At 37.7% G+C, this 19,514-nt stretch overlaps 1 protein-coding gene across 2 annotated transcripts in view; it reads left to right on the top strand.

Moving 5' to 3' along the window:
- The window catches only part of CLVS2 (clavesin 2), an 83,004-nt gene that overhangs the window by 3,171 nt on the left and 60,319 nt on the right, over nucleotides 1-19,514 (top strand). For both annotated transcript variants that reach the window (XM_032339657.1, XM_032339656.1), the window contains exon 3: nucleotides 8,932-9,106. In XM_032339657.1, the coding sequence (XP_032195548.1) occupies nucleotides 8,932-9,106 (175 nt within the window). The remainder of the gene's footprint in view (nucleotides 1-8,931; nucleotides 9,107-19,514) is intronic.

The following is a 19,514-nucleotide window of genomic DNA, read 5'->3' as shown; positions in this document are numbered from 1 at the left end:
GAGAGGCAGATTGCATTCAGAGAGACATACATATAGAACAGAACTTTTTTCACTTATTTTTGTAAGTGAACTAATATTCATACTGATTTATAAGCCTAATTAAGATGAAAGCCACTTATAGTTTTCATGTGTATGGGAAGCTGATTACTCCAGAGTTACTAAAGAAACTGTTTTATTTGTCTGTCTTATTCTTTCATATAAAAGATAGGTTACTAGTAACGAAAATCTATCTCCTTGGGAATCTACAATGGGAGATAATTTATTAATTAGTATGTAAATATTTTTATTAAACCTACACAAAAATCCTTAATGTTAAAATTTCATATATGTGAAGTTAAAATGAGAAGCTATGTTCTGTAAAAATACTCTATCGGGACCTATAGACTAAAAATTGTGAATTCTACTTCTGTGGTTGGAAATACTGTTTATACCTGTTGTATAATCAAAAAGTTATCCTATGTCAAGATCAGAAGGCATATGAGTTATTTAGAGCTTGTCTAAAATTCCTCCTGTGTTCTTAGAAAAAAAAAAAAAATCATTCTCTCCTTCTTCCTACCTGCCCCTCATCTCAGATCTGCATATATCCAGTAACAAGGACTAGTAGATAAATAGCTCTATCCTCTTGATATACTCTGTATATCAAGTATATATCTGTATATATACTGTCATATATCTGTATGTATAACTTCCCTCATTGGGATATGTGCGTAAGAACAGCTCTGAAGCCTCAGGATGGTCTCTGGCAGTTCCTTCCTGTCATCAGCCCCTTTCCTATCTTGGGACTGAATCCCTTTCCTTTCCACACTCCGCAGCTTTAATTCTTATCTGATTTGACTTTAAAAAAAAGAATTTACTAACATATAATGCATTATTTGTTTCAGGGGTACAGGTCAGTGATTCATCAGTCTTACACAATTCACAGCGCTCACCATAGCACATACCCTCCCCAATGTCTAACAACCAGCCACCGTATCCGCCCCCCCATCATCCCTCCCCTCCAGCAACCCTCAGTTTGTTTCCTGAGATTAAGAGTCTCTTATGGTTTATCTCCCTCTCTGGTTTTGTTCTGTTTCATTTTTCTCTCCCTATCCCTATGATCCTCTGTCTTGTTTCTCAAATTCCTTATATCAGTGAGATCATATGATAATTGTCTTTCTCTGACTGACTTATTTCATTTAGCATAATACCCTCCGGGTATCTGACTTGACTTTTAATGGAGTCTGTGCCACCTTCCTCCATGTTTACCATACTGCTGTTCTGTTAGGTAGATCTGCCACATGCCAGATCTCCTGGTCCCCACGCCTCTCCTGTTCTGTGCGTTGGGTCCTATGGTCCTCCTACCAGACCAAACAACCTGGGTCTCAGACTGCATATCTGATCATAATTCTGGCCACATTCCTTGAGTTGTTCAGTGAATTGCCTGGCTTTCAACAATTTTCTTTTTCTTTTTCTTCTTCTTCTTCTTCTTTTTTTTTTTTTTTTTAAGTAGCATTGTTTTAAGAAAGTGAAATAGGATTGTTTTAAAAAGACAATTGGTGGGAATGTCCAGGATTACACAGGGAAATTCCAGAAATGAGGTAGAAGAAAATGTCCCCTTTATTTCAAAACCGCTTATTTCCAACTTCCCAAAGGGAAAAGCAAGATTTTTTTTAATCGAATTCTGAAAATTTCTGTAAAGATCTCAGAAATAACTAATCTGTATAACAAACAAACAAACAAAAACCCATCTTATGTTATTGTATTTATAATAGCATGTGAACTAGAGTTAATGTTAGTTGGTATTTTTTGAGTTGGTATGAGTTATGTATTGAAAAAAAGAGTCTAAGTAGGAAGTTTTCTGATGTATACTTTCTCTTACGTGAAATTTGTAGGGCAGTTTGTTGTGCTTTTCGGGAGACTAGCAACAGTAAATGTGTGTGAGATGGTGACTATAAATAAAATAGTGTCTCTTTATACTGCAGTGTGGTGCAGGTCAGTTTCAGGTTGTTACAAAGAACTGGATCATTTCCAAAGCTTTTATAGGAGACATGGAATCTTCAAGAAGACTAAGGTAAAATAATACTATTTAGAGTGTACCTGCCTTCTAACAACATATATAAAAAGTAATTGAAATACTGAAATGTCAGAATGACTTTCAATGTGGTCTGTAGTTTTTCTAACAAGGATAGAACAGGGTCAGATGATTTATTACTTTTGTTGAACAGACAATACCTTGGTAAAGAGTCATACAATTTTATGTCATTTCTTTCAGATTGTGTAACATAATTTCTGAAAACAAGAATAAATTCCAAAAAATTAAAAACAATTGAATTTTACACTACATCATTAAGACTCAGTAGTCTTCCATGCTTATATACTATTTCCTTCCTGAATGATTGTACCCTGCTCAGGACTCAGCAGATACCTTCAAAACTGTCCACCTGATTTCAGCAGTAAAGTGTGAGGATAGTGTAACGTGAAGCTGGGAGAGCTTATACTATCTTAAGAAAAGGAGGCTTGGAGTTAAAGTAGATCCTGGTTTAGACACTGGAGCATGGAATGAGGTATCTGAGAAGTTGAAATTCACTGGAACATACTTCTTGTGAGTATTCATGTAAATTGGGCTCCTGAAACAAAATGATGGCATGCATTCTGATAGTTGGCCTGTAGGTGGTAAGTAATATTTTACTTCATTAGAATTATAAAGTAGTTCTCTATTGTTTTGTACATCAAACAAGCATTTATTTAGAATATGGTTAATAGCCATTAGAAAACAATTAAATATAGCTAAACCAAAATGATTTCTAATATAGTGGCAATTCCAAAGCACTGACCACCTTGCACTGTCTGGCTTATCATGATGGACATTGGTGATCACTTATAGTATTGAAGCTCTGGAAGGAGTAAAGACCGGAGGGTCAAACATCATGCCACGATTCTCTAATTTATCAGAATTTGCCTGAAAAACATATTATTTTGGTTTGTTTATTCCTATTGTGTGGCTTTTTCATGAAAAAGAAAATAATGATATTTGCAAGTTCTGACTGACTTGTGAATATGTAAAATATTGTGGTCAGGGGTGCCTGGGTGTCTCAGTGGGTTAGGCATCTGCCTTCAGCTCAAGTCCTGATTCCAGGGTCCTGGGATTGAGCCCCGCATGGGGCTCCTTGCTCAGTGGGGAGCCTGCCTCTCCCCCTCCCTGCTGCTCTGCCTGCTTGCTCTTTCTCTCTGCCAAATAAATAAATAAAATCTTAAAAAAAATAATGTGGTCAGTCTCCAAATTCAAAGAAGGTTATGTTGATAACTGATTAACATTTTAAAACAGCCATAGACTATACAAATTTGTTTTAATCCTAGCCACAAAGTTGCATTCTTCTCTGGAAGTACACTAAAATAATTAAAACTAAATAAAGTAAAAATTACTAGGAATAGTCAAGGGCAACTAGGCAATTAGGGAGAAACACTCATACTCAGTAATCTTAAAACAAACAAACAAACAAACAAAAGAATATAGGCTAGTTTTGAGGCCTGATTTTTGAAGATTTCTTGTCTCAGTTTATTAAAGTTTGTATTTGTTTATATTTATTTTTAATATGTTTCAACGTTTCTTTTTACAGTGTTACATATTGTGTCAAGTTCAGGAATCCTTACCCTTCAAATCCTGGAGGCTTCTTGTGCTGTGTTTTGGGTGGATTTTGAGATTTGGTCAAAACTGGAATTGGCAAGTGTGGCTTCCCTGGGACTTCTGTCCCGGCAGAGCGTCCATTCTGCTTCCTTATAAGGAGGATCTTTTAACAAATATTCTGGAAACTATAGCTTATTCCAGACTATGCCCTTGGTTCATACCATGGAAATAGGAATAACAACAAAAAATTTGTCCTGAGAAATGTTAGTGTAATATGGGAACAAATCTCTGGAAAAAAAAAAAAATAGGACGGTCTCTAGAAACTGGGGCAATTATACAGTAATTAGTGAAATAATGATGAAATAACAGCAAAGACCAAGAGTGCCAACCTTAAAGTAGGATGTTCATGGGGTCTGGCTTGAACCGGGCTATTTTCATATTTTAGACATGCAATTTTAGAAAAATTGAAGAGAAGCAAATGATTTGAGGTTACTACACTGCACTGAAAGGATGCCTCAAAAGAAATGTTCAAAGATATTTTAAAAACAGAAGCCAACGGTTAGTAAATTAATGGTATTCTTAGTGAATGAATAAAATTCATCCATTCTGGGGAAGGTTGAGCTCTTTTACATCACTGAGAGCAGGTGCATATACTTTACTAACATATAAAACAACACTCCTGACTGGGGGGAGGGGGGAACGTTTCTGTCAGATCTTTATAACAACAAGTAACAAACTGAGCAAACAGTACTCAGTTCAAATAATTAGAAAAAAAAAGTATGCATTTGTTACATACATAGAAATTAGTAGGTGCCAGGGGCAACTAGAGGGCACATTCTTTGTACCAGCGGAGGGCATTTGACCCCCCAGGGAAGAAAAAAACACAAGGCCCTAAATAACTGTAAGTGCTTAATGAGGGTACTGTTTGGCCGTGCTGAAGTTCAGAACCAAGGGGCACCTGTGGGTTCCTTAGTGCTGTGCAGAGAGAACATCGCTTTTTCATTAACTGAATTTAAACTTCTATTGTTTCATTTTAATTCATTAATTAATTACTTCATTTATTCATTTTTTTTTTTTTTTTTTTTTTTCTTTTTTCTTTTTTTTTTTTTTTAAGATTTTATTTATTTATTTGACAGAGAGAGATCATAAGTAGACGGAGAGAGAGGCAGGCAGAGAGAGAGAGAGGGAAGCAGGCTCCCTGCTGAGCAGAGAGCCTGATGTGGGACTCGATCCCAGGACCCTGAGATCATGACCTGAGCCGAAGGCAGCGGCTTAACCCACTGAGCCACCCAGGCGCCCCATTTATTCATTTGTTTAACACATTTTTATAGCATTTGTGATGTGCCAGGCACTTTTCTAAGCCCTTCACAAACATTAATCTATTAAATCTTTTTTTTTAAAGATCTTATTTATTTATTTATTTATTTATTTGACAGAGAGAAAGAGATCACAAGTAGGCAGAGAGGCAGGCAGAGAGAGAGGAGGAAGCAGGATCCCTGAGGAGCAGAGAGCCCGATATGCAGGACTCGATCCCAGGACCCTGAGACCATGACCTGAGCCGAAGGCAGAGGCTTTAACCCACTGTGCCACCCAGGCGCCCTTAATCTATTAAATCTTGATCACAATCCTACAAGGCAGGTTCTACCGACATCCACAGTTTGGTGCTGAGGAAGCTGAGGCCGCGGGCAGTTGAATGTCCTACCCATGCCCGTACAAGTAGTAAGTGAATTGGTCAAACTTTTTCTGTGCGTATAGACAATTACCCACAAGAATCAAGGAAAAAAAAAAAAACAAATCTAGGGGAAAGAATTCCGTCTATCCTTTAGAAAATCTTGACTGAACATCAGGATAGACAATTAGAAAGTTCAGTGGCTGGAATAAATCTCCAAAGACAAAGACTGCCCTTAGCCGACCTTTGTTTTGAGTGTTCTGCCCTAAAATGAGTTGCCAGTCTGACGTTTGCATTTTTTTCCAGCCCAGTTCTACTTTGTTTTGTTTTATTTTATTCTGGTGGCGGTAGGTGCACATTGTTTTACCATTTTTTCCCCCCAAAGAAAGACATTATTCCTGTAGATATTTCATTTTCAGTGATTCAGTTGTTCTCACTCACCTATAGTCCACAGCAGTAAGACTAAATCAAGGCTCAGACAGTTAATCTTCTGTGCTCAGTGATACTAGCCAGACAGATGAATATTTCAGAGTTCATGTTTTCTTTAGGGTTTGTAGACCTTTCCTCTTGCCATCCATACTCATAGGGATGTGTTCTTGCCTTTCCTTCCCCAAAGCCTGCTGCTATGGCCAGGCTGGAGCAGGTCATGGAACTCAGCATGGGGCCACGCTGGAATTGACTTCAGGTCTGTCTTCTGACACACATGCCAGGGAGACCTGAAAAAGCAGAGCAGCCCATGAGACTGCAGCACGGGGAGGGCAGAGAACTGAGGTGTCAGAGGACCTGGCTCTTCTCATCCAGGCTCCCTGCTTTACTGCCAGGGTGATCCTGGGCGAACCATTTGAATTCTCTGACACCCTGTGTCCTCATCTCCAAAATAACGGGAACAAAGTGAGCATAGAGACTTTGGGCTTGTTTTGAGATTAAGGTAATGCATTGAAATTGCCTTGGAAATCTGAAACGATTACACAGATAGAGGTATTATTATTATTACCACTCCGTAATATAAAACACCTAGATAGGTCCATCAGTTTTAGCACTAATGATACCCTGAGGCATTAATAGAGGCAATTCTTTCCCTTTGTCTTTCCCCTCAGCACCTTTCTAATAGGAAGTGCTTCAGATGTGAGAAACGTGGCTTAATGAAAACCGAGGGGCGGGGGCAGCCTTAATGAAGAATTTAATAACGGCTGATTGATTTAGTGACAAAGGGAAATTGCTCCCTGTTGGGCTGTCCAATGTGATGCCCAGATGCCAGTTTTTCCTTGTCAGGCTGAAAGAAAAGGGTGGGGAATGGGACGGAAATGACCTGTTTGTGATTCAGGTTGCGCTTTGCACGGATTGCAAATTGCAGATGACGCCATGCTGTAAACCCCAGGACAGCCCAGGCCCATTGGCACCCCTGATCCTAGCATGGCCAGATGCAAGAGAACAAGCTTCCCCGCTCTTGATTGTATCGGTAGCAAAGAGGAGGTACAGGTGTCCTTCTTGTCTTCTCCATACAGTATTTATGCATTATCGCAGCTCTGCTGTCTTTCGAGAGCAACGGTCTCTATAGTCTGGCGTCCCAGTTGTAAAATCCCTTACTGGTGTTTTTATTTCTTCTTACTACATGCCATGCATCATCCTCTCCAAGTTGATTTCAAATGCAGGCTTTAGTTAATGCTGTTTTGGGAAGCACAATCAAGACTCGAGAGCTGCATTAATGTGCTAGTTTGTTATTTATGGCTTTCTTCCAGCATACAAGAGAAGAATAGCAATGGTAGAGCTCCTTCCTTTGCAAGACAAGCCTCCAACACGAACACACTTATTGTAGTGGCCTCAGATTTGTAGATTCAAACAGTGAAAAATAACTTCAAAGAGAAGAATGAAGGCAGGATTCCTGAAGATATAAAATTCATAAAATCCTCCATCTCTTGGGAAGATGTTTGACAGACCTTGGCAAGATCTCATGTAACAATGTTCTGCCTATGAAGAGCCTGCCGGGCTGTTAATGGTGGTAATATGACATGTTTGACAACAGAGGACTGGAGTGTCAAGAGTGGTTTTGACCTGCCCTTTGAGTGTGGTTAGCTAAGAGGTTTTAATGTGTCTTCTCTTCAATTTGGAGATCAAAATGATTTATATAAAGACCATTTGATTCTCCTTTTGAAGGAAGATATTAAATTTTAAAACTCGGTGGAATTTGCTCTTGAAAACTTTGCAAACCTGCTTGTCTTCATTGCTGATCATGGGATTTGCCTTATATTCCCCTGGGAATAATGATGCATCTGTAAATTTTTCTCTCGGTTTTGGAAAACCATACTTAAACTGTGTTATCTAAAACAAATTGCCTCTTGATGTCTGCTGTTGTTGGTACTAGGGTTTATTCTCACCATGGCATTACTTCTTCCTGGTGAGCCCATCACTTCCACTCCATGCTATGGATTTCTACCCCTAATCCACCAACCCTCCCCATCACCTGTTCCCTGAGGTCAGCATTTCTTTCTCTAACTTTCCTAGATGTCTCCGTCTGATTATCTGAGGGGAGAAAACTTGAAATGTTAACATTTTCATAAATTTGGTGATTCCTCTTGGAATGCTGGGATTCCCTTCTTGAACCACTACTTCATTTTCTTCTCAGCTCTGACTACATAACCTCCTTCACTTACTTGAACTTAGGATCTGTGTGTTGTTGACTCTGGAATTTTCCCCCTTGAGCTTTCTTCTCAGTTTAGGATCTACTTTTTGAGATGTTTACTTGATATATATTTCTGGGTGTACTACATACTTCTCACCAACGCTACAGTGGGCTTTATTCCAAATTCCACTTTTCCAGCCATCCTCCAACTGTATCCTCTTCTTGCATTATTGACTTCAATGAAAGATTTTACCATTGACCCAGGCTCTGAATCTAGAAAATCTTTGTGTCATCTTTTACTCTTCCTTCGATCTAGGTCTCTGTGCCCAGTTACCAGATTTTAACAAATTTACCCCCAAACGACTTCTCAGCTCTTCCTTCTGCTGCCTTGCTCTACAGTTAGTGTCTTTGTGCTCTAGGCTACTTCATTCTACAGGAACTTAGCATTCATTGGGTTCCTACAAGGTGCCAGGCACTGTACTAAGGTGAAAGGCTGAAAAAGATAAAGACTTTATCCCATATCCTTCTTTCTTTAATTGCATCTTTGTGATATAAACTCCATATGAGAAATTAGAATCTGCTGACATTTTTAACCATAGCCGTTTAACCCAGTGTTCTTGTTTATTGGTGAAACTCCTTCGAATCCCATTCTCAAAATTTCCAGATGTGAAGGTGTGAAATATCAGTATTACTGAGGACATTCTTGCTGCTTCAAAAAGTTCCATCCCTACTTTTCAGGGTAGTTGAGGTGAGATTTTAGAAAATAATAGGAAAGACTAGAGGTAAAGGAAATCATTGTACAATATGAAACAAAGTACTTTCAAAAGCATTTTAGTTTGTTTTGGTAGAATACATGTTAAATTCTAATATGTCCCCGGAGTGCAGCAAATAAATTTCCTCTTGGAAGAAGATTTCTAAACAAAATGATTTTCAGACTCCTGAGGTATTTTAAAGGGAATTTTCAGTGTGCGGAACACTTTCTACAGTGTTGACCAAAGTTGTTGTTAGATTAATGCCGTCCATTTCTGTTGCTGATAGGTACACACTGGTGGATATTTTGCGTGCCATCTTACTTTCTTTAGAAGCCATGATTGAAGATCCTGAGCTTCAAGTGAATGGATTTGTTTTGATCATAGACTGGAGTAACTTCACCTTCAAGCAAGCCTCCAAACTTACACCAAGCATGCTGCGATTGGCTATTGAAGGCCTTCAGGTAAAGATTTACAAATTACCCGGTTTCTCAGTCTTTCCTGGTTGCCTTCTCTTATCTGATGTATTAAAATGACAAAATGTCTTACTGAAAGCATAATAAAAACATTTTTTAAAATAGTTCTTAAGCACCAGCACTAAAACACTAATTGAGGAAAGGTTTACGGAAGAAAAGTTGAAAGATGTGGACCTTTTAATAGATGGGGTTTGTACTCCTGGGTACAAACCTCACTATATCTAAGTATGAATGTGGGTGAAGACCTGAGATTTTTATCTTGATAATCAGAACAAAGAGCATGTTTTGGATTTTAATTATTAGCTATTTAGACTTTTTTGTTTTGTTTCTCTTTCTTTTTCTGTGCATATTAATTATTAGCTCAATATTTGCTTTACTATTCCATTTAACCTCCTGAAGTAGGGATATGATCATTAATATCTTCGTGTTGCCCAAAAAAACTGTTAGAAAGGCAGTCAATCAATATGTATTTTGATATTTAATATTTGGAATCACTGTTCTGAGTTACTTCCCTAGACTTAATTTGGGTTTTTGTTTCTGTTTTGGTGGAAGGGCGCTTCTTCCAGTGAATGACACTTACCTGGTTAGGAACTGTAAAATGGAAAATCAATTATTAATTAGTGACATGTCATAAACCTACTATTGACTATTTCTTTTTAAGTTTTTGGATGTCCTTCTGCTTTCTGTAGTTTGCTTTATGGTACTTTGCATACAATAGTTGTGGAGTAAATTTTAAATTCTTTTAAAAATTTGCAAGTTAACTCTTGAGCGATATTAGTTGCTATTTATTTTCTGTATATTCAACATGCATTTTAGAAGTTTGCAAGTCAACAGTGAATTTTTGTAACTTTCACTACTGAAAATATCACTTGTTTTAAAATGACTAATTATACCTTTGTCATTCATTAGACCAGAATCCTAGATTTTATTTTTTTTTATATTGAATAGCCAAAATTATGCAGATCTCTGTTCCATAGTAATTTCTGACTGTGTCTGTAGGCCCCTAACTTGATGGCTGAAGACTCACTAAAAATGGCCCACTTCTTCAGGCAGTAGGACATCTTAACCAAATTGAATTCACAGTTTGGATTTTACCTCTGAAGTGAATAAGGCACCCTGGTCCTTTTTCTCTGCATAGCTTTTTCCTGATGCAGGTTTCCTGACTTGCTCTGGGTGAGTCAGCCTTCCTCCTGTCTTATCTTAAACAGTATCTTTTTAAAAACTCAAAACTCCATAGAGCTAGTTAATATGGGCTGAGAGAGAACACAGGATAAGCATGTTTGGAAATGCATATATCATGTAGAATCAGTCCTTTGGAAATGCATATATCTTGTAGAATCAGTCCTAACTCTGCTCTATTGTCAGCAGTGTGTAAAGTGAAGAAAAAAAAAAATTGCTACCACAGCCATGTTACTTAGGACAGAATGGTAATCCAGCCTTTTACAATTGTGTGTGTGTGTGTGTGTGTGTTTAATTTAACCTGCCAACTTTTTTCATGAAGGTTGGACTAGCTTTCAGCTACAAAAGAACTGGAGAACTCATGTTATTTGTAAGAAATTGAAAAACAAACAAACAAACAACAAAACCTATGTCAAGAATAGACTCAGGGGATGCCTGGATGGCTCAGTTGGTTAAGCGGTTGCCTTCCGCTCAGGTCATGATCTTAGTGTCCTGGGATTGAGTCCTGCATCAGGCTCCTTGCTCCGCAGGGAGCCTGCTTCTGCCTCTGCCACTCTGTCTGCCTGTGCACTCTCTCTCTCTGACAAATAAATAAATAAAATCTTTAAAAAAAAAAAAAAAAGAATAGACTCAGTATCAGGTGGGGGGTTGGGAGACCCTGGTGGTGGCTATTATGGAGGGTACATATTGCATGGATCACTGGGTGTGGTGCATAAACAATGAATTCTGGAACCCGGAAAAGAAATTAAAAAAAAAAAAAAAAGAATAGACTCAGTATCTTTCTCTTTGCCAACTTACATGCTTTAAGGAGTCATGTAATAGTAACGTTATAAGTCAGTCCAGGAGGTAGAACTGACAAGTGGGATGTGTTTGGGAGCTTCCCCATTAGCTATGGCCATAATCCGAATTTCTTTAAGTGCTAAGTGTCAGCATGATAGGAGCTACAGTCAATTTAAATCTCTGTGTTTGTGTTGGGGAGAGAAAGGATCCCCTCCTTAGGCAGCGACCTGTGCTGGCTGCCTTGTTTCTATTCCTTATGAATGTTTCAGTCCCCTTTTAAAGAAACTCTTTATGGGGAATAAATTTGACACGTTACTAACCTTTAACTCATTTAAAAAAAAAAAGATTTTATTTATTTGAGAGAGAAAGAGACAAGAGACAGAGCATGAGCGGGGAGGAGGATGGGAGAGGATGGTTGCGGAATGGGGAGGAGAAAGAGCGAAAGGCAGAGTCAGACTGCCTGCGGAGCAGGGAGCCCTACACAGGGGTCAATCCCCTGGGATCATGACCTCAGCTGAAGGCAGATGCTTAACCAACTGAGTCCTCCAGGGGCCCCTGTTACTAACCTTTAAACTTAGTTTTTCTCCAGTTTGGATTGATTTTTTAAATGCTCTGTATCTGTGTGTCTATCTTATGTCTATGTCTATATCTAGATTTTTAAAAATAGTAATTCCAAATAAGAATAGAGGATGCGCTTAAAATGTTCCATTCATTGAGACATGCATGATTTCCTAGCTTGTCTTCTACTGAAGGAACATTTTGACTTTACTAATTATTCCTCTGTTTACAAAGGAAAAGAAAAGCCTTTCTACAAAGACTTTGCAAAGGCTCTGTGAGAAACATTGTTGCGTATTAATCCATGCTTCATGCAAATGTCAATAAACTCTTTTTTTTTTTAATTAACATAAGACCAAAAAACGTTTGAAGTAAGATATGTATGCAATTTTAGGTCGCCAGACACAACTACTACCATCACCAAGACTCCCAGCACTACCAATAGTAAACACCTTCCAATGAACCCAGTCAAGGGAATTAGGAGATGAGGACATTTTTAATAACTCAATGATAATTTATACCGTGCTGTAATCTTGCTATAATATGTTATATTTATTTAGGCTAAAATAAAAAAATATTCTAAGGAGTTGAAATAAAAATAAGAAAGGTCCTTGCTGGATCCAGTACCAGGAAGAAAACTTACTTTAATGATGTGTATTATTAATGGGATGATGTAACTGTGCTTTCAAGAGGCTCCATTTTTTTCTTCTTTAAGTGATTGTGTATTCTGTCTAAACGCACACACCAACACCAACCCCCTTTTTCTCAAGCAAGAGGATTTTGAGTGACCTGTCTAGAGATAGCACCTGAAACCTGGGAGACCATTGCTTTTAAGACCTACCTATGATCAAAGGGCAAGGTCAATAGAGAGAGAATGTGGAAGGGTGAAAACAGAATGGGCTTTAGAAGCAGATAGGGCTGAGTTTTGGTGATAAGCTTCCTGTATACTAAATACTTGGACAAATTACTTACCTTGTCTGAATCTCAGTGTATTCATTTATACCAATTTTAAAGTATTAAATGAGAAATGATACATCTTGTACCTAACAGGTGATAGCAGTGCTCAAAGTAATTGATGTGGATGAGCTCATTTTTCAGGTGGCATTTTCTTTTGCACGTGTGCTGGTTTTCCAGGGGCTACTTAGACTACTTAGACTTAAAGCTGATCAACTTTGAGAATCTGAATAACATGATACTTTGCCTTTAGTGCTTAGGTTATCAGTACACAGATTGCATTTTTAAAAAAAATAACTTCACTGTGTGGTTAAGTAACAACTAGATATTTTCATGTTAGGTGCCAAATAAAATATTTTTTTTTTTCCTGTTGGAAGCCAAGTGAAAAATGAGATTGTTTCACCTGGTGCAGATTAATCTTTGTTTTCTTGGGGAGAAACTCCAGGCACAGTTGGGAAGGTAGCAATTGTGGGGATATCTTTGGCCTGGAAGAATGAGCGAGAGTTTGTTAAGTGGACAAGGATAGGAAGAAAATTTTGGACAGGAAAACCTTGGGGAGGTGCTTTGAACAAACATATAGCTGTAAGGCATTGGAGGTACATAACAAATCTGTTTTGAGGTAGCTAGACCAAGAAATGGATTGAGGCAAATGACCTCAAGAGGTGAGGCAAGCAAGGTTGGCTGAGAACTGTTCCAAAGGGGTGGAGGATGGCATTCTGTATGGTCTAGCCTGTGTCCTGCAGGCATGGGAAGGTTTGGGAAAGGCAAATGACTTGGTCACTCCTTTGTTTTGGAAAAATCTCTTGAGAAGAAGAAAGGACTTAGAAGAATGGAGAAGTTAGATTTAGAGAGCCCCCATACTACCATGGAGGTAACTATATTGATCTCATTTTGTAGGACAGGAAATGAAACTTCAGGGAGTTTAAGAGACTTAACCAAATTCTCTCAGATGACAAAGAGTTGAGTCCAGGTTGACTGGTCTGACTCCTAAGACCAGTGTCTCTCCAGAATCTTGTTTCTATTGTTTCCAGGGCTGTGTTTAAGAAAAAGCAGGTAGGCTCAGATTGAAGTAACTGTGCTCCCCCATGCCAAATCCTCATGCTATACTACAAGTGAAATTTGTTTTGGAGATAGGGAGTACAACTAACTAAAGAAGTCACAATGGCTGGCCTGTGGCAGAATGATTTTCCTCTTCCCAGTGAAAATCCTCCTTGAATGATTGCCAGCCTCTCTGTTCCTTGTAATAAAGGCCAAGTGAAAGGCACTTTTCCATAGCCAAAGAGAACTTTTATCAACACAACCCAGACTGATAAGGTCATGATATTGGTCCCAGACAATTCTGTATGCTTTCTCTGTGCAAAATCTCTAAACACGTTTTTAAATGAAAGGCCTCAAACATTTTTACCAACATAATGTAGTTCCTTGACAGATAAGAGGTAACAACAGATATTTTTGTGAAAATAAATTATTTAGACTTCACTGGAAAAAAAAACAAGAAAGAAAATTATCTTGCTACTTATAAGAAGTTAATTGATTGGGGTAGTCATAGTAACAGGAATCATCTTAGAAAATCAATACAAGATGAAGTGGATGTGACTTGTAGCCCTGGGAAGCCAATTAAAACATGAAATGTTTGGAAATACCTGGAACAACTTAGACAGTTTAAATTTATGGTGAAGCAATGTTCTTTTTAATATTTCTTGTCCTTGTTGTTTTGTTTTTATTTTTTTCTCATAAAATATGACCATTCTTTAAACTGCTCAGCAATGAAAAAAACTCTTATGAAACCAGAATCTCTTGTCATTTTTTTTTTTTTGACTTAATACTAATGCTACCTGTGTTGTTCATTGTTCTTTGGACATATTTATCTGTTTTTCCCTCTTAGCTCTGTCCTGCTGTGTCTCAGTGCTTTTGTTTCGCAATTTCACAGGAATCCCCAAACTCCATCTGTTGAAAAGTACATAATGTAGTCAAGGCACAGCTCACTGTCAGGAGGCTGGACTGTAACAAGGAACTGAATAGCTCTTTGAGTTGCTACATAAAACTCAGATGTAAGGGCCATCCCCAAATGCCTAAATCAGTGCCAGATATTTTAAGAGCCCTTACTAAATAGGACTTGTGAAAGAATAAAGAATATGTAATCAATTCACACTACTTAATGCCAGTCCTTTCTTCCGTCTAAAGGGTCTAGTGTTAGGAGCAGCCACCAATCTGCTAGCTCTGGGAGCGCTGGTCATTCATGTGGAAGGCAGAAAGTGCTGCTGCTACAAATTCTGGCTCTGACTGTTTAGAAGCCCAGTCCTACTAGGGGGAGCTGGCCAAAAACAGAGCACATGCTAATGACTTGGAACATCACTGTCCAAGGCTAGCGGGTGAGGAGCCCCATTAACTTCAGTCCAGCATTAGTTTGTGCAGTCCTCTAAATCCTGTCTGCAGTTTCTGGCAACTTCCAAATTGCCTCTGTGCGTGTGCGTGTGCGTGTGCGTGTGTGTGTGTGTGTGTGATGGTTAAGAGAGAATATCAAAAAAGAACTCAGTGAGGTATGGAGTGCATTAGGAATTTGTAACAAAACAAAAGGACTCTGTGCTTTGTAACAGTGTTCTTTGTAATGGTTGTTAACCTGCCAATAGTTTTCAGAGTTAAAATGCTTTGGACAGTAGCAGACACTTCTTGCATTCAAGCTACCTTGTAAACTTAAGACAACATTATGGTGCATTGATGGGTAAAGGCTGAAACAATGCCCATCTTTTTAAAAATGAACTGTATTCATTCAGACAGCCTGAAGGTGGGAGCATTTATTTCCACATCTTGTATGCACAGGCAGAACCATATTGAGAAACAGTGACAAGGGCAGTGTGTAAAAAAAGTGACATTATGTTCATCACATGCATAGCTGTCTGAGCTAAGTGTGCTTCCTTTCAGTTGTTACTTAACCTAAAACAAATGAGTGAAACCCTTAAAGTTGCTTTATTTCATGGTGTGAGAATGTGGTGGTTTGGCTGAGAGGTTTAGTTCCCAGAAGTAGGACGTTGAAGTCCTTTTAAAAGCTGACAATAGGCATGTAAAAGCTATATATAATATTCAGTTCAGCAAGCAGGCTAAGGATTATATAACCTTTGATAGTGGGCTAGGATAATTCTGTGTATGTATATATGTAATATATATATATATATATACATGTAAATGTGTGTATATATATAAATATATTACTATTTTTTCTTGTATTACCATTGCTATTTTTTAAAAGATTTTATTTATTTATTTGACAGACAGAGATCACAAGTAGGCAGAGAGGCAGGCAGAGAGAGAGAGGAGGAAGCAGGCTCCCTGCTGAGCAGAGATCCCAATGCGGGCTTGATCCCAGGTCCCTAGGATCATGACCTGAGCTGAAGGCAGAGGCTTTAAACCACTGAGCCACTCAGGCACCCCTACAATTGCTATTTTATAATTTTATTAACAGCTAAATTTGTTTAAAATGTCTAGTTGTAAGAAGTAGGAGTCAACCTTGACAAAATATGAAGAGATGGGTGCTCTAGAGTTACTTAACACATATTTGCTGACTTAGAGTATTAGTAATTATCAATACAACTTAATACCGCTACATTACTGAAGAAGAGTGTATTTGCCTCAAATAACCAAACAATTGCAGCGACAAAAGGGAAAAAAGCAAGTAGCAATCTTTTGGTCTGAGTCAGTGAGATTATGATAAATGGATAGAACGTAATTATCTATAATGAAAAACTGAACGAACCATATAAGCCATTCTGCATTTCATTTTATTGGCTATGTTTAGATATGTCCTTAACGAGAGAACAAAAAAGATGAGTAAGTGCAAGTTCTCTTTTATTCTTTTTAGTAGGAATGCAAATGCATCTTGATATATCCTTCTCCCCCAATGGGACTTATTTCTTCATTCTCTTCAGTTCTAAACTACAAAATGTGAACAGCCACTAATCCTTTCGAAGAATTAGTTCTGATACAATGGAATACTACTCAACTTTATAAAAGTAGGAAATCCTGCCTTTTGCAGCATGAACCTGGAAATATGCTATATGAAATAAGCCAGGCACAGAAAGACAAATGACTACATGATCTTACTTGTATGTGGAATCTAAAAAAAAAAAAAAAAAATCAAATTCATAGTAACAGGAGTAGAATGGTGGTTATTAGGGACTGGGAGGTGAGAGAGATGGAAGATGCTAGTCAAAGAGTACAAACTCTCAGTTATAACATGAATAAATCCAGGACCTAATGTATAGCTTAGTCTGACTATTGTTAGACAATTTACTGTATTCTTGAAATTAGCAAAGAAAGTTGATCTCAAGGGGTTTTACCATACACCCCCCACACACACAGTCATTATGTGAGGTAGCAGATGTGTTAATTAGCTTGATTGTGGTAATGATTTTACAATATATGTGTATAACAAAACATGTTGTATATCTTAAATATATACAATTTTTATTTGTCAATCATATTTTTTTAAGATTTTATTTATTTGACAGAGATTATAGGTAGGCAGAGAGGCAGGCAGAGAGAGAGGAGGAAGCAGGCTCCCTGCTGAGCAGAGAGCCCAATGAGGGGCTCGATCCAAGGACCCCAGGATCATGACCTGAGCTGAAGTCAGAGGCTTTAACCCACTGAGCCACCCAGGTGCCCCATATTTGTCAATCATATTTTAATAATGCTGGAAAAAGATTAGGACCTTAATGTCATCGGATTTTCCTACAGATGTTGATAAAGTTGATATGCTTATTTTTCAAATGTTTAGTCATTTTGCCTTCATAAATATAACCTCAGGTACATCTAAACCAAAAATTTTTGAAATCTCAAACTAAGGTGTCATTTTTGTTTTCATAAATTTTAAAATTCTGGTACCATATTTCCAGAATCATTCAGGTGACTGATTCTTCTGTCTCATCCATGGGTAGCACTCTTGTTATATTTTCTAAAGTTTGCTTTGGAAGGAAAATACTCTTTATCCTTCATCATAACTGTTCCAAAGATCTGTTTTTAATGGCTTAGTTTTTTTCACATATGCAATTGGAGAAACTACAATAAACTTATAATAGGAGTGGCTCCTGGACAACTATTTCATGCACGATTAATAAAAGTGTTTTTTAAAAGGTTTTATATATTTATTTGAGAGAGAGAGAGAGGGAGCTGGAGCAGGGGGAGGTGCATAGAAACGGGGACAAGCAGGCTCCCACTGAGCAGAGAGCCTGATGTGGGGCTTGATCCCCAGGACCCTGAGATCACAACCTGTGTTGAAGGCAGACGCTTATCAGACTGAACCAACCAGATGCCCCCACAGTGTGTGTTTGTAGAGCTTGACATCAACTGCATTTTTGCAGGGTCCCATTTAGTTTGAATTTTAAGATGTGGATAAGTGTGAGGTAGTTACATAATAATAGCTGCCAAAACAAACAAACCAAAACATGTACTTTGACTCAGCCATCTTGCCATGAAGTCCAATAAAGTGCTGCTCCTGGTGAGTCAATGACCCATATTTCTTCCACCTTGTTTTCAAGGTCACTTTGCTCAATTCCATTCCATTTTCCTATATGGTAAAAAAATATGGAGGGTCACACATGATGTATTTTTACAGGCCACACCCGAAACAGTGCACATAGCTTTCTTTCAAATTTTGTTGGCTAGAAAACTCAGTAAAGTAGATACCCATAACTAAAAAGGAGGTAAAAACTGTAGTCTAGCTGTGATCCCAGGAAGAAGTGGAATGATGGACATTGTGTATTCTCTTCCACAAACTGATTCTCTAAAACAGCTTTTCTTTTTATGTTTGCTTATGTTTTCTGAAAGAAAGAGGTGAGAATTAGTGTTTCAGGGAAGTTTGTTACATTCAAGCACAATGGAATAAGTGCATCTTTCCTACAATTCGTTCTATGTACTGACTGCAGTCTCTGTACCTGACTAGTTTTGCCTAGATAAAGGGGTTGCCTAGCTAACTTCTATATATCTCTACAAAGGTAACATGGCTGGGATTCAATCAGTTCAACTTTCCTAAGATGAGTATTTCCCAAACATGCTGGATTTAAAGGGATAAAAAGCTAAATAATTCCTACATAGTCTTAAGACTAGGTGTCCAAGACAACTATAGTGATATTGTTGCTTTAGATTAAAGTTAGAAATTCTCTGAATTTGAGACTTAATTTTCATAAAATGAGAATGACTTTTTTGGAAAAGTGAGAAGGAGAATACTTTTTTAATGAGGTGACTTAACTTAAGGAACTCCCAGAAAATATTATTAGCTTCTAAAACACTGGAAGGATTCCTACTATGCAGTCTGGTTGTAAGGACAGAGAATAGAGTCTCTGTAAGACTAGGATGTAGAGTCCACCAGCCTCCAATATTTATCAAGTGCTTTAAAAACCAGTTGGAGTTTTACTTATGGTTCAGTCACACAGGGAATGCATGCAGAAGTCAGTATAAGTTTAGTCAGTACAGAACTTAATAAAGTAAAAGTTACATCATCACAGTTTTTCAATCTGTACTTTCAATGTCCAGCATTAGTTGTAAGTTAGGGAGCCACATTCCTCTTGAAGGTATTCTAGGAGCTCTTTATTTCATGTTATGATTTTTACCTATATCAAACTGTCATCTTAGAAAATTTTAAAAATTTTACTTGGATTAACTGTTTCTTGGATTTCATTTCCTCAAGTCTTTGTATTTTTTCTAATTTTTGTTTGTTGTTGTTTGTTTTACCTGAAAGAGTACAGGGGAGTAAAATGTCAGAATATTTGAAGTCTCTTAAATGTGTTTATTCCATTTTCATTTTGGTTGATAGTTTTGCTGGATATAGAAATACGAATTCAAATTCAAAATAATTTTCCCTTGGTACTTTGAAATCATTATTTCATAGTTATTAAACATCCATTATTTTTGTTAAGCCTGACTTCAGATAAATCCT

Source organism: Mustela erminea, chromosome 4 (assembly GCF_009829155.1).
Source record: "Mustela erminea isolate mMusErm1 chromosome 4, mMusErm1.Pri, whole genome shotgun sequence".
NCBI lineage: Eukaryota > Metazoa > Chordata > Mammalia > Carnivora > Mustelidae > Mustela > Mustela erminea.
Note: the sequence above shows the minus strand (reverse complement) of the source record. Positions and strands in the feature narration are given on the sequence as shown.